At 39.5% G+C, this 15,983-nt stretch overlaps 1 protein-coding gene across 3 annotated transcripts in view; it reads right to left on the reverse strand.

Moving 5' to 3' along the window:
• CNTNAP5 (contactin associated protein family member 5) overlaps positions 1–15,983 on the reverse strand; it is an 831,834-nt gene that overhangs the window by 142,857 nt on the left and 672,994 nt on the right. For all 3 annotated transcript variants that reach the window (XM_054699622.1, XM_037523193.2, XM_054699623.1), the window contains one exon: positions 14,400–14,556. In XM_054699622.1, the coding sequence (XP_054555597.1) occupies positions 14,400–14,556 (157 nt within the window). The remainder of the gene's footprint in view (positions 1–14,399; positions 14,557–15,983) is intronic.

Genomic DNA, 15,983 nt, shown 5'->3' on the forward strand with positions numbered 1-15,983 from the left:
AATGGTAGATTCTGAAGTTTGTCCATCAGCACTAACTACTTTCTCCCTTACATACTCTGACATCTTGTCTACATCAATTTGATGTCCTTGTTTCAAAGTGTTGGAACATACAAATAGCAACCTAAGAATAAAAATCCCTTCCAAATAGCAAAGGAAAAAAATCATATTTAGTTTGATGATGTAAACACATTACCAAATAAACATTTTTTTCTGAAACTATAAAAAAGGAAGTTGTTCTCCAAAGTTGTTTAATGCAATAGAAATAGCAACAAACTCAAATGCCTATGGAGACCAGGCAAGGAATAAAAATGAATGAAGCCAGTTTTGTGTTAGATGCTAAACGGAGCTGACACACAGCTTCAGTATTGCAGGTAGAGGAGAGAGAGAGAGGAAGACTATAAAAAGTAGATGTCCTGTCTAAAGAGGACAGTGCCATCCATTAGTAACAAATGATTATGCTGTTCATGAATATAAGGCCAGCTGCCCATACTGGAATATTGATATAAAACATCTCAATTGTCCAATCTTGCCAATGGATTTAGAATTCCAAATATATATATATGGAACTAACACTGCTGCATTGGCCAATAAAACTCAGGGTAGAACTGTGTTTAGCCTGTAAGAACATAGGCATCAAAAGAACTCTGCATATGTATTCATGCTCTTAGGGGCAAGAGTACGACTTGATTTAATCCAATTTGTGAGGGACAGGTATGACTCAAACATTCCAAAACATTAGTAGGTAGAACTTTTTTGGTAAGGTGTTGGTGATGAATTTTAGCCAAAAGAAATGATACAATTTGTAGTTGCACCTACCGGAGAAAAGGGAGTCTACCGTTGTTGATTTGACATTCTATACATTAACTTGTTTATCTTTCTCTTTAGTTTGAACTTGTTCTCTTAAAAGCAATGACTTTATAGACATAGTCTATTTTTCTTGGAACAGCACACAAGGTCCTTTCCTAAGAGTACAGTGTATTTGTGCACTTTGTAAGTGCACAATTGTTGCTCTGAGGGGCACTGCCATTTGGCTCAGACCACCATGGTTGAGTCCATGTGCCTGGCCACACTGGTCCTATGAAACTGGTAAGGTCACTTTGGCTCTCAGTTTTCTGAGAATGGAATCAGTTTTCTGAGAATGGAAATAATGGGAATAATAATAATAACAATAGCAATTTGATATTATTTTATAAATTAAAGTAGATAAGACATATAAAACACACTGACTATCATATAGCAGAAACTTAATAAATAGTTGAACTTTCCAGCAGGTTGAAATGAAAATATGAAATAATACACAATTTAAAAATGAAATAAAAAATCCCACAGTTGACATGAATGAGTCCAGTCCATAGAGTCCATGGAGTCCAGTCCATGAGTCCAGCCATAGAGTCCAGTCCATGGAGGTTCTAAGGGTACAAGGAATAGACATGTGGTCTTCAAAAAACACACATGATCTAATGAAAAATCATGTTCATGAAGAAAAAGATTCAGTCTCGAGAGCAAAAGTGTGGTGCAGAATTAGTCGATGTTGTCTCCCCTCAGTTATAACTATACCTTGCCATTTTCCCAAATTCAGCACTACAGATTGAAGGGGGGCACTGTTTCTTTGAGGTGTCATTAGAATAAAGTAGAGTAAAAAGTCATGTGCTACTGTCTGTTTACATCCACCAGTTTTGATTAACTGGTGCTCTATTCTTTTCATAGTTATTTGGTGACTGAGCCTATTAAGAGAGAAAGATTTTTCCCCTTTTTATATCCTTTTCCTTTTCAGTCACACAAGAGTTCCAAATTAAACATTATGCATATGACAGAGAAACCTAGAATATTATGCAAGAAGTCAAGGCCTCAACTCCTTTTGAAGTCCCTGTGTGAATCTGTGTGGATGAGTCTCAAGGGCAGGTTATTGTGTTCCCTGTTTCCTCGGGCTACAAAGGAGGAAAGACTGTTAAGATGCCCATAAGCTACCCTGCAAGTCTAAAGTACTGGCCTGATCTTTGCCATAATTCTATCCAATGTTGGTTAAGGCAAATTTTTCCCTTTGTCTTTCTTTTTTAAGATACCTAGATAAATAATGACCTAGGGAAGTGATAGCAAGGAACTCAAACTGAGCCAAACAGCTATTTGTGCCAAAAAAGCAATGCAAGTGGGGCCTCCCTGTTGGCACAAGGGGTTAACCACAGCACTGTGAAGCTATGTGCAGTCTCAGCAACATGAGGTCCATCTCAGGCCAGCCAAGGAGCTACCCACACAGCACAGAAGACGTCTACTGCCTGGCCCGCTGCTCCCCTCAGCATGTATTTCAGTCAGTCTGCCTGTTCTGCTCCCCACTCTGTCTCTGGTGAATCCTCTCACCCCCCACACCTCGGGCCTGTACCCGTTTTTATATGCATAAATAAATCAATCTTAAAAAAAAGCAATGCAAGCATTGACCGTGGACACATATAAAAGTCCCCACCAGAAGATAGCATTCATTCAGTTGTGTCCCTCACTGACCAGCCTATATCTTGAGTCCTGTTTTCTGTTAATAGATAAGAAAAATGAAGGTCAAAAGAAGACAATTTTGACAGGTATTTAAAATTTTCAGTAACTATTTCTCCATAAATACCCTAGAAACTTGAAATCATAGGGTTCTTCTCAAGTAGCTGTGAAACAACAAAATCAGATCTTAGTATGTGAATACAGTCCAAGTTTACTTAGGGTCACTTTTTTTTTATTAAGAAATTACAATCGTCCTCCATATTTTGAGTATAAAATTGATTTTTAAGAATGCTAACACAAATGACCTTTTTGGAAGGTATGAATTAGTGAACATGTTCTGAAAATGAAAGAAAAGAGGAAAGAATCATTGGTGCCATAAAGTTAACCTTCTAGATCATGCTCATTAAAGAGGTAGGATTCAGCAAGAGATGATTAAAAGTCAATATTCCTGGACTATATAGCACATACAAGGATACTGATGAATTTATAATATATATCTTTACTTCTCTGGAAAAAATCATCTGTTCATATTTTCTAACTTTCCAAACTTCACCAAACTCAAATCCAGCTCCTCCTCAAAAATGCTTCCAAATGTGGGCCTTCCTGGTGGTACAAGGGGTTAAGTCTCAGCACTATGAAGCTATTACCAGCCATGGCAGCAAGAGTACAATCCCCAGCCAGGGAGCAACCCCCATGACACAGCAGACCTCTCCTGTCTCGCTACTGCTCCCCTCAGCAGTGTATTTCAGTAGATCCACCTGTTCTGCTCCCCGCTCTGTCTCTGGTGAATCCTCTCACCCCCACCCCCATACATACCTCTCTAGCTTATAACCCCGCTCTTGTATGCATAAATAAATAAATCTTTAAAAAATGCTTCAAAATGTTCTAAATTCTTCTTTTTCTAAACTTTTGATCTAACCTATTTTTTTAATAATTCTTTCTGATATTTATTCACATTTTGAGTTGTGTGTGTAATTCTTGTATGCCCTGTTGGACAACAGGAAGATTGTTTTTATTTTGTTTGAGGTTTCACATTTTATTTTATTATTTATTGCAGTGACTTTAGTTTGCATCATTGTTTGTGTATTAGAAGTATAGGCTCTCCCCCCTCAGTGTTGTTAGCACACCCCCACCCCCACCACCTCCACACCCCCGCCATACAGCTGCAGTCCACCACCATGGTCCATTGTGCTCCCTCTCACCCCTCTGGGAAGAATGTTTTGTAGGCAATCACCTTGAAATTAACCAACAATCTGGCAAAGATCTCTAAAATGTGAGTCCATCTGTCCCCAGGGTGACTGGCTTCCTCTTAGTCTGAGGAATCTTATCTTTGTCCGAGGTAGATACTTTATCCTGCATTTCGAGTTCCATTTTCTCTTTCAGTTAAGCTCTCCTTTTATCCTGTACTTTCAGCTGCTTTCTATCTCCTGACAATTGCTGCCCTCTGCAATTGCAGGCTTAAGATTTTCCAGCCCTACTTCTCAATCTAGTTACATCTCTTTTACCTTTTCTCTTTTCAGAACTCTGCAGTCTTCCTCACATCACTTCCTCCTGCTCTCCCTTTCCCTCCTCAACACACCACTGGACCATGTCTTAGTGACTTACTTATTTCCATGGAGTAGTCAGCTTTTAACTTACATTACTTGATCGCAACATTTAACAGAGCTGCTCTCTTTTCTGTTCTACACACACACACACACCCCCACACACACACGTTTTTTCCACCAGTCTATATTCATACGATCACCTAGTAAATGTTTCCTTTGGCTGTCATAGTCATCTCTGACCAGTATGTTCACACGTCCCCACTGTCACTTCTCCCAGGGATCATGCCCCCTGCTCATCTGTGTCGTTCAGTTCTGAGAATGACTCGGTCCAGCACTGCCAGCTACTGAGGCCACACACATACAAGTCTCCATTGCGCCTCCTTTCCTCACGTCTTTCCTCATTCTCAGTCAACCAAGATGAAAATGCATACATTGTGCAAAATGAAAAATGATGTAAAAATATATATAAAAGTCTACTCATCCCTCCTTTTCATTCAAGCACTTTATCTTCATTGCCTGTCGTCAATGTTATTTTGAGACCCCATAATCTCCACCTGGATCTTGGCAATGGTTACCTAACTGGCTCCCTGCTGCTACCCTCTTCCTACCTCTCTGCTTCATACTCCTCCCAGAAACATACTTACCAAAGGTGGCAGTGATTCATACCTTATTGCTTAAAACCTTTTAAGATAGCACTGCCTCCTATACAGAGTCCAAATTCCAAAATATTTAACATAGAGTAGACAATAAAATGCTATTTAAAACCACAATTGCTTTTTATAGAGAAGACATCTTTCTAAAGATAATGATCTATAAGTTAGAGGTACAACTGGTACTGGGCTGCTATTCTTAGAACCTACTAAGGCCTAGAGTCCAGCTAGGACCTCCCCTGGAACTCCCCTCGGGTGCTGAGCATGGGAGCTGCCTCTTGCCTTTCCCTGGCCCTGGAAGCATAAAAACAGTTTAATCCTGATCTAATTTAATCCTCAGAACTGTCCTAGAATGATATCCTAATCGTGACCTGCTTTATACAGGAGGGACACACGAGGTGCTGATAGATGACCTCAGGTACAGAAAGACCTCTCAGGGCATGTCATTTGCAAGTGGGGAGGCAGGACTTGAAGCTAGATTGGAAGGGCAAAGCCTTGCTGTCACCTCTGGACTCTCCTGCTCTCCAAACAGAGTTTTGCTCCTATAGAGCTGTTCTCTAATTAGCAGAAATCTACTTTGTTCCACATTTATCTGCATCTTCTCCAGGCAGTGCTGGAATAATACTGCCAGACCCTGAGTCCTTGAGCTGCCCTTGAGGGCTGACCATTCCCATTCTGTTCACATGGGCTTTCTCCACTCAAGATACCATTCAATTGATTAGGTTTCAGTTTACTAATTTGCAATTATTTTCTAGCCCTGCATTCCCTGAGATTACACAAGGGTCACCTTGACAGTTTGTAAAGAGATCCACAAACTCTTCAGTTACACATTCCAAGCAATCTCTAGGTTTACTGTTACTGAGTGCAGACCCATCCGTTACATGGTGATTTTTACTAGTGAACTTTCCAGAAGGTAGTACCATTTTGGGGACAGGTATCCTCGGTGATCTTTGCTTATTCCCTCTAGAGTTGGATAGATGATATATGTGTGCTGGCATCTTGTTAAATTCTGTTATCTCTATTATTGCATATAAATATGTAGACTTTTCTTAGAAAAAATTTAAATTCTATAAGCTCACGTTGCTCCTCATAGTTTATTTCAGATACTGGAAAAATAGAGAAAATAACAAAAGTGATGACTGTCAGCTGTTTTGAGAACCAAATACAAGGCACACGTGCTTGATGCACAGATCACTGCTGACTCAGTGAATGCTCTTCAGATCCATGTAAAAAAATTAATAAAATAGAAACTGGAAGCTCAGAAAGGCCAAATGATTCAGGCTCTATAGTTAATATGTGACAAAAGCAGGATTTGATAGTCCCATTACATAATAAACTATCACTGAGAAGGAAGTAATACTTTCTATCCAGAAAATGAGGGTACTGGCAGCAAAAGTAGCCACAATTGTGTGTCCCATACCTACTACATACATTAGTTCACGATACTTTCTCTTGAAGTTAAATTTGCACTGGAAACAGAACTAGTCTTTCTTCTCCTCCTCCTTCTCCCCTCTTTCTTTTCTGCCTTTTTCTTAATGATGAAGACTTTACATGGAGAAACAAATTCAGAGACACTGGAATTTTTTTGCTTGCCAAGGATGTGGGCAGGTTATTTGGAAACAGCATGCGACAGGATGAAATGAAAACACAGGAAGAAGGAATTGAGGAGGAAAACAAGATCACCAAGGTCCTCTGAAGCCACATGGATGCAGGGTTCCTGCAGGTTCTGAGCAAAAAGCTATTCTAACTAATGCCCCTGGTGTGTCTGTGCTTTGATTCTGGTGAGTTCTGCATAGTCCTGGGGGCAGCTTCCTCCCTGGGGAGAGGACCATTTCACTCCACAGAGGTGAGGAGGCCAGTTCTGAACTGAATCCTTTGTGGTCTGTATAAAGTCCTGGTCCCTTCTGCAATCCACCTTAACTTTCATAACAGAATAGTGGATCATTTAATAATTTGAAGCTAACATTCTATTTAATAGAAGTGACCATTTTAAAAGTCAAAAAACATATTTTAAAAAAGATTCAAAGTTCATTGAAGCACTTTCTAACAGCGAAAAATCATTCACAATTAAAATGTTTACCATGAAGGAATGGGAAAATAAGTTATGATGCTATCATATGATGAAATACTTTTCAGCCATAAAAATGGACAGAACACATTCATTTTCATCATGATGTATCATCATATAGTGATGCCAAGTGAAAAATCTCCAAGATATTTTAAGGGGAAAAGCAGGTTACATAACAATGTTTAATATGATCTAAGAATTAGTGACAAATAAAACTTTAAGTTAATAAATATGGTATGTGCATAGAAAGACATTTATATGAACAAACACCTACACACCCAACTATTTTACATATGTGGTAGAGGTGAGAAGATTTTAAGTGATGGTGAGAGAAGGGGGCTTCTATTTTTTTATTTTAATATTTCTGAGATTGTTTTTTATAAGACTATAATAGAACATACATCTTTTGTAATAAAAAAAACCTTAAGTTTAAAAATTCAGTAAAATAATTTAATTATACATTGTTAAATATGGACTCCTACATGGGGTCAATCAGAATGGACAACTGTAAACAAATCTGCAGGAGAAAAAAGAGGTAAGCAACTCTTCTTATGTGTACCGGAGTAAGAGCTACTGTGATGAGAGCAATGCCATCCATTAAGTCATAAGTAGGCAAATTAAGGTAAAATCTAGGCTCATTGCATTTTTAAGTAGACTTGTATGTTGTTATATAATAATAGTTCAAATAAAATGCATGGGCTAAAATATACTACCCAAATGCTAACTTTTAATCCCGTTATTGTTTTTGAGTTCTATTTCTGATATATTTTTACATTTACTCAATGAGACTCCACCGGCAATTTAGAAATAATATATTTGTACATCTTGACAGATAACAGATGCCTCAGTCTACATTTTGGTTTCAAATGAGCATAAAGAGGAACCTTTCACAGTGATGTTTTGTTTTCCAGAACCAACAGGTCTTAAATTGCTTATACAAGATATTTTCCCACTAGATGATAAGATGGTGGCATCACTGAATAATAAAAAAAGGAAACAAAACAAAACCACTCCATAATGCTACCCTTGGTAAACTAACAACTATTTTATCAACTATATTTCTCCATCTAGAATTCTACAAGATACCGATATTTCTCCATCTAGAATTCTACAGGATACCGATATGATATGTTGGCTTTGAATATCCAATCTCTGTTGACAAGCTCTTCCCTCCCTCCCTGCATATTTTTGTACTGTTCCTTCTTTTCTTAAATATGCAGTGCCTTCTATTATCTCCGCTTAGATATACCACAGAACCTTATTTCTACAAAGAATCTGAAAACAAGTCATGAGATCCTTAGTGGAAACAATTTAGTATCAAGCTACTCCAGGAAATTTATTTTATGTGAAAATTTAATAAATAAAATAGCAGGCTACCGGGCCTCCCCTGGTGGTGCAGCGATTGAGCACTGGCCTGCAAGGCGGCCCGCAGCCTCTGCAGCACCGGTTTGATCCTTGCCACCTGCGTGGGTCCCACAAAAAAAAAAAAAAAAGAACAGCTATTAAAAAAAATAGCAGGCTATCATGTGCAAATGGAGGATGTATTTGGACAGGAAGAGAGGACAGGAAGGGAAATGACTCCATTTATTCAAAATTAATGCATGAAGGACCTACGATGTGCCAAGCACACTTCTCTCCAACACAGGTGAAGGTCCTGATTATACTGCTAGATGCATGTGAGAATTCAGGATCTGAGTGAGTAAAAATCCAGATAAACCTTTCACGAATTCTGCCTGCCTGGGGGCAAAGGCATTTTTAAAACTCAATATGTAGTACAATGACTCATAAACAGATTCATGAATAATACAATTCAACCAGCAGAGTTGAACTTTATTACTATTTTTTCAATAAGAAAAAGAACCTCAGTGTGTCTAAAGTGGCCCTTTCTTTTCTCTAGGATTCAGAGTCCCAGTCACATCTTGGAATCTGAGCAGGAGTGAAGACCCTCACAGTGCTGTCCTGCGCATCTCAGAGGTGGAGGTTTAAGGGAATCATGGGGGGTCTGAGAGACCAAACAAGAGCCTATGTGAGAAAATAGGAAAATCCTAAACCCCAGCATCATTCTCCTATAGACACTGTCTCATAAAAGTTTATGAGACAGGAAGGGAAGGTCTTTGTGAAGGAAAAGTTGTGGTCCAGACATGGCATTTATCAAGAAAAGTTAATGCAATGGTATAAAAAGATAATTTTGGGGTCAGATGGATCATTTCTGTCTACTTTTTTGTTGGTAGGTTGGTTGGTTGGTTGGTTGGTTTTACTTTATTTTATTATTGAGGTAACACTTTACTACACTGTATATAAGTCAGAGATCCAGGATCACACATGTTCAGATGTTTGTAATTACACCACACCCACCACCAAGGCACCCATAGCCTTTCACCATACTTTTTGATAATCATAGAAAGTAAAGCTGCAGCAAAAGCTTACGCTGAACATTGGAAAATATGTGAAAGATGGGTAACAGGTACCAATGAAGTAAATATCAGTTAATCCAAGAATGGCCATGGCTGATCTACCAGAAGACAGAAGGTAAAAATATGTCCAACAGAAGTCATTCACCCATTGTTCATGCCTAGATTCAGCACCATTTATTAAATAATTTCTCTGTTGTAAAGAAATGGAATCAAGGGATAAAGAGTAGTTTGAAGCTTCAGGAATCCATGTACCCCCCCCAAAAAAATCTCCTAAAAATATTCTATTATCTAAGAAAAAGAACAAGCTTCCCCTTTTTGGTGCAGGATGACCAGAATTTAAACCTTATATAATGTTCTCCCCTGTTTAGTGCCATATCGCTTTATAAAAGGTACATTAACAGCAAGAAGCCAAGAACACAGTTACTAAAAATCAAATAAAATGTCTTCATTTTCTTATGAATAAATAAAAGAATATTCTGTTAAGCAAGAAAGTTACACTTTAGTTCTACCCAGTGTTTAGATGAGAAAACCTTTCAATCAGGTGTTAGCCATCACCAAGCAGCACACTTGGTGACCCCCCGTCGTGTCCAGCTTGCTGGGTGACCATCCCCTGTGTCCTTCCACCAGAAGGAGGACCCACCACCCACATATCCCAACATCCCCCCTGTTGTCTTCCACGGACCACAAGCTGGAGCTGTCACTAGAATTTGTTTTCCTACTTTGGGTAGTCTAAAATATCTAGGTCATAAAACTCATGGAAAATTTCTATTGGTTAAATTGAAACCATCGTAAATGTCATTAACAGTGAAATTATTACTCATTGCAAATTTTTCATTTCTTGATTTTTGTCTTCCTGTTTACTACTTTGACTGAGAAACTCTTAAGAAGTGAGTTTCATAGTATACTTGAATCAGATGTTTAGCTGAGGTTTCTCTTAAAGAAGGGATTGCGGCCTCCCTGGAGGCTCAAGGGGTTAAATCTCAGCACTATGAAGCTATCTGTAGCCACAGCAGCACCAGTTCAATCCCTTGCCAGGGAGCTACCCACATGGTGCAGCAGACCTCTCCTGTCTCACCCACTGATCCCCTCAGCAGTGTATTTCAGTAGATCCACCTGTTCTGCTCCGCACTCTGTCTCTGGTGAATCCTCTCACCCCTTGCACCTCTGGCATACACCCCAGTTCTTCTATGCAAAAATAAATAAATAAAATGTTTTCAAAAAGGGGGAGTTGTGCTTTTGGGGTTCAGTAACTATTTACTTTCCCCTCATCCATCTCCATCTTCTGAGCTGCTTATCCTTCATTCACCTCTACTCCACATACTTATTTTCTTCATTGACTGGGGTCTTGTTGAAATATGTAACAATCGGTTATTTAGTTACATGGGAGGCTTATTAAAACAAAACAAAACATTATTAATGACCAGAAGCATGAAGAGGACTGAGAGGCCCTGAGCAGCCTGACTTGGTAAAAATTACAACACCCTTGATGATATGACTAGAGGCCCTGGGAAAATTCTCTCTGACATCTTAACTAACTCCAATAACACATAATCCCAACTCAGAAACTTGTTTGAAGTCGACAGCAGGAGTACTTTTGGATTCAGTTGGAATCCAACTTTCTACTCCTTTAATCAGATAATCTTAACCAGTGTACTGATCATCTCAACTTTCAATTTTGTGTCTGGACAAAAGGAGATAATACATCCAACCTAAGGACTGTTGTGATGATGACATGAGATTTAGAAACCAGACACCAAAAAATAATTCAGTAGATGTTTAGTGACATTTGTAAGAGACAATATTATCTAGCAGATGTAATACAGTAAACTGCTGTATTAGATCCATCAGATGCTATACTAACCCTGACAGTTTCCTGAGTAACTTAACCCAAGAAACTTAAAAGAACTTCACAAGGTATAGATAGTTGAGGTTTCTTAGGAAAATCCAAACTACCAGTGAAAAGGGCATGCTTGTCTGAAACAAAATTTGAAAAGTGCAGTAAGCCAGCTAGGGCACAGGTTAGCCAAGAACGAGGGTGAAAGAATGCTGAAGAATACGGATGTTTCACAATTATGTCCTATTTTGCACATTTTCTTTCTACAGTAAATACTAAAGTTAAATAAATAACTAATGTTATCTATTTATAGTATTTCCACAAAGCTCTGCCAGATCTCATGTCTGAATGTATGTATTCTATGTCCACAATTCTTGTTCCACAAAAATCTATCATTATTTCACATTCAAGGAGCTACATGATCTGGATTTGACTTCCCTCTACCATCATGTCCTATAAATCCCCATAAGAAAACTGTACAATAACCACACCAATATGCACTAGTGGTTTGAGGAGTAATTTTTATATTATTTCACATTTCACTAAGTACAAGGAGGGTCCCCCTATCCATATTCTACTTACTTTAGTTAACTGCTTCTGGTCCTTCAGAACTTACTGCTTTTTCTTGAACTCCAGCTATCACATCTATATCCACCACAGGTCCAAACACACCTTGGACATTCATCACATTGATCCATTTATGGCTAACTAGCTTTTCTTCTCCCCATTGTTATGGTGAGTTCTTCAAGATCAAGGTCAATTATGTCCTTGACTTTGTCTGCACAGCAGACTACCTGCCTGTTGCAAAGTAAACATGTGATAAATGAGTAATGTCAGATGGAGCATTAAGTACCGATGCAACTACAAATAATTTTCCAAAACTGTCACCATATAACTTAGGACTAGGTTCTAAGATGATGAATGAAATAAAAAAAAAAAAGTTAAATCAGAATCTCAACCCCTTCTCCCTCATGAGACTGACATAAGGAACTTCTTGATGTCCTCTGAATCTTGCCCTGAGATGCTGACCATGCTTTCCTGGGCATACTTATGAGGGGAAGTTAGATCCCTGTCTTTTGATCCTGGGTAGGTTGGTCATTGAAAAACTGTATGGAAATTAAATGCTGATGCCTTCATTGCCACAATAAGTTGCAGAAGATGGGGCTTTGTCATTTTTCTACAGAAAATGGAAAGGGTTGTATAGGAAAAATGATGATGATGCTTTTGCGCTGTTGGCCTCTCTGACTATCACCTGTGGCCTTGAATGCAGGAGGCATTTAGGAGCATGGGCTTGGGGTACACTTGATGGTGGACACCTGGAGCATGGTGTTGGTGTGCATAAATGGGCACACCTGATCTTAGAGGCTAAGCATATAAGGGTAGTGTCAAATAGGACAGTGCAGCAGAGTGGCAGACAGCAGCATGACAGCTATTAGAGGTAGAGACCACAAGTGTAGGGGAAGGTAAAGTATCAGGCTTTTCTGCCCTCCTGCCATCAGGATGGATGATGGATCTGCGGTCCTGAATGGGTGTGGACACATGTAGATGGGATTCACCTGGGCTGAGAGACTGGGCTTATAAGGGCGGCGTCATGGGGACACCAGCAGAACCACGAGTAGAAGCAGAGGAGAAACACGAGAGAAGCAGAGAGAATGCGAGAACGCTGGAGAGCCCAGAAAGAGTGAAAACTTGCTGGGAGCTGGGAGGCCTGCCAGCTTCCTGGCTCCCTAGTAACCCTGCCTGCCGTGTGCCTGGTAGATCCCAATAAAAGCCTGAAAAGCCACTGAGGGCTCCAGGACTCTCCTTTACCCGGTCTGCTGGATCAGAAAACCTGCACTGTACACTTCCTGCCGATACAACGAGACAATGCCACAGAGTGCCCAAGGAGTGGAGATTTGCTGGGGGCTAGGAGACCTGCCAGCCTCTTGGCCCCACAGACCCCCCCCACTCTGCCCTACTGCCTTGCTGGTATAAAAGGTTGTTAGATATACACTATCTTCTATGTTGATGATTATAAGGGAACCAGAGCAGAGGGAAAGGATGTTCTGAAGAGGTGGCCCATCTCATAGAACCCAAGGGGGGCAAAATTTTGGCCATTTTCTCACTGAGCTGAGGTTTCATTTACAATAGTTTCTGCTGGCCTCCCTGGTGGTGCAAGGGGTTAAGATGCAGTACTATGAAGCTATCCACAGACGCTGTAGCACAAGTTCGATCCCCAGCCAGGGAGCTACCCACATGGCGCAGCAGACCTCTCCTGACGCACCCGCTGCTCCCCTCAGCAGTGTATTTCAGTCGATCTGCCTGCTCTGTTCCCCACTCTGTCTCTGGCAAATCCTCTCACCCCTGGTACCTCTGGCCTGTACCCCAGTTCTTGTATGCATACATAAATAAATTTTCAAAAATAAATAAATAAATAAAATAGTCTCTGCTGTTGTGAATTCAGAGAATGAAGGAAAACTACTTAAAATAAATTTCAGCTGGTTGAGAGCAGCTTCACATAGGAATTCTTAATTATAATTGAGCACCATTTGAAGAAGCAAGCACAATTAGAAAAGCAAAACTAAAGAATGCCTTAAATTCAGACAAAAGTGTCTTTAGAAATGTTCTGTGCATATTTCCATAATCGATAGAGTGAAAAACTAGCAGTTCAACTGGAAGACAAAGGAACAGTAGATGTAATGATCATGGGAATTTAAAAATAAACTTAATTTACAAAAGGAATTTGTAAATGAGTGGCTACTCTCAGATATATGGAGTTCAAATTTTGCATCTGTCACTTAGTAGATATGTGTGACCTTAGGAAAATTACTGAACCTCTCTGCAACATGCCTCAACTTTAACATGCAAAAGTGAAAAGGTAAAAAACAAATTATGGAATTATAATTTAATTTACAAAATTTTACAAAATTTTATTTATTACGAAATAAATCTTGCAATATAGATTTATTTCTATGCTCAATCATTAGAAATCTCCTTTGCTATATTTTTATCGACAGTAAAAGGGTAGACTGGTGACTGAAACATCAGTGGCAAATGGAGGAGAAAGAAATAGTTTATCTAGTTACACATTCCTCATCTCCCACTCGATCTTAAAAAACCTGCATTCCCCACAATATAGAAACACTGGCTAAATCACAAGGCTATATATTCCATTAAGTTCTTTGTTTAAAATGGAATGTTCAGAAATAAGGAGGTGATGATGTGAAAATGAGCTTTATGTTGCAAACCTCAGTAATAGTCCTCAAAATACTGGAACTGGCAACTTTCAAAGTTAAAAACAATCACAGTCATTAGGAAACCCTAGTTCGTATTGAATTTCTCATTCAGCTCTTCTCTCGGGGGAAATTTTATGCATCAATTAATGTACTTTCTCCACAAGCGAAGCGAGATTGTGATGCCCATTACCATTCATCCTTGTCGGCGTCACAATTGCAGAAGTGTCGAATGTCCAGGCAACTCTCGTCCAGGCCACACTCACACTGCTGGATTCCAGGAGGGGCACCACCCCAGTAAGGGTGCCTTTCATTGGACCGCCCAATCCACCAGGTAAATGGTGTTCCATCTGAAAGAGAATATATTTTGTCATCAGAGTGGAGCCAGCCTGAACTAGCACTGAGGAATCACAGAAACTGAAGATAATGTATTGTAATATGTATTGTTGGTGTGTACATTATATGCCATATATATAGTCTGTCTGGTTGGCATATATAATATATGTAATATATACCTCAAATACACACACACACACACACACACACCCCTCCTTCCTTCCATATCTCAGTATCTCATCACTTCTTTCTTTTCCTTCACTTTTTTCTCTCCTTTCTTTTTTCCTTTCTTCATTTCTCCCCTTCCTTCCCACCTTCCCTCCTTTCTCCTTTACAACCTTTCTAGACACACACACACACACACACACACACACACACATATATACCTATATCTCTGTACCAATATGCACATTCACATACAGACAACACTTTCGTGGAAATTATATAGTGTGACATTGATTAATCACAATATTCAGAGGCATTACCACTAAGAAATGCTTAATAAATCACTCACATATCAGAAATGAGTAAAGTTAATCAAAATTTGGAGATTATAGATAGGTGGATAAAACAAAACCATATAGACAAATAAAGCTATAGACACAAATATTAACTTCCTTTTAAAGGTACTCAAGAAAAATCCACCACCTGAGGGCCAATATCTGCCTGACATCTGTCCTTAGTCACAGGCAGAGTATGTGGAGGGGTGGTTGTAGGGCCTGTGGGAAGACAGTTTTCTCAGTGTTTTTCACCGTGACCATCCAGCAGAGGTGGCCCAGCACATAACTGTAGCCTTGAGGTGTAGTCCTCATGTGAAGAAAGCAGTAATGATATGTCATGTTGATGTATAGTTCACATGCGTGAAAACATACTTCTGTAGACGAGGCCTAAACTTGGCCCTGTGCTGGCTTTGTCTGTAAATCATTTACACACTAATAGGGCTTCAGTACAGGTGTAGGAGCTCTCACAGCTTCTCACTGACCACTCAGGGGGCACGAGACCAGTGTTGAGACAAGAACCCAGAGGCGCTGCCACTGCTGGTCGCTGCTAATGTTGCTACCTGTGTGTCCACTGCCTCATAATAACAACATGTTCCTGCTCCCCACATATGGGCTTCATTCCTGCTTTCTCACCTGCCACCATCAAGAACTGGGCAAGCTTGTAGCTGATGCCCTACAGGTGGGGACAAAGGTGTGGAAGGAATGTTCGCTCAAAGAGGGCAACCCTTTTCTAACTCCTGTTTATTTTTGTCATGACAAAGATTAGCCCCATGGTCATCATACTTCCAGAAATATTTTTTAAGAGAATCCATATCCTTCAAGTTTAACTATTTGGAGCAAAACAATATTGTGAAAATCTATGTATGAGCCAAAGAAATCCTTTAGATGGTCATTTTTAATCCATAGAAGGCTGACACATAATTCTGGGCCTATACATTTGA

Source organism: Talpa occidentalis, unplaced genomic scaffold (genome assembly GCF_014898055.3).
Source record: "Talpa occidentalis isolate TD23 unplaced genomic scaffold, MPIMG_talOcc4v2.1 talOcc4.3, whole genome shotgun sequence".
Lineage (NCBI taxonomy): Eukaryota > Metazoa > Chordata > Mammalia > Eulipotyphla > Talpidae > Talpa > Talpa occidentalis.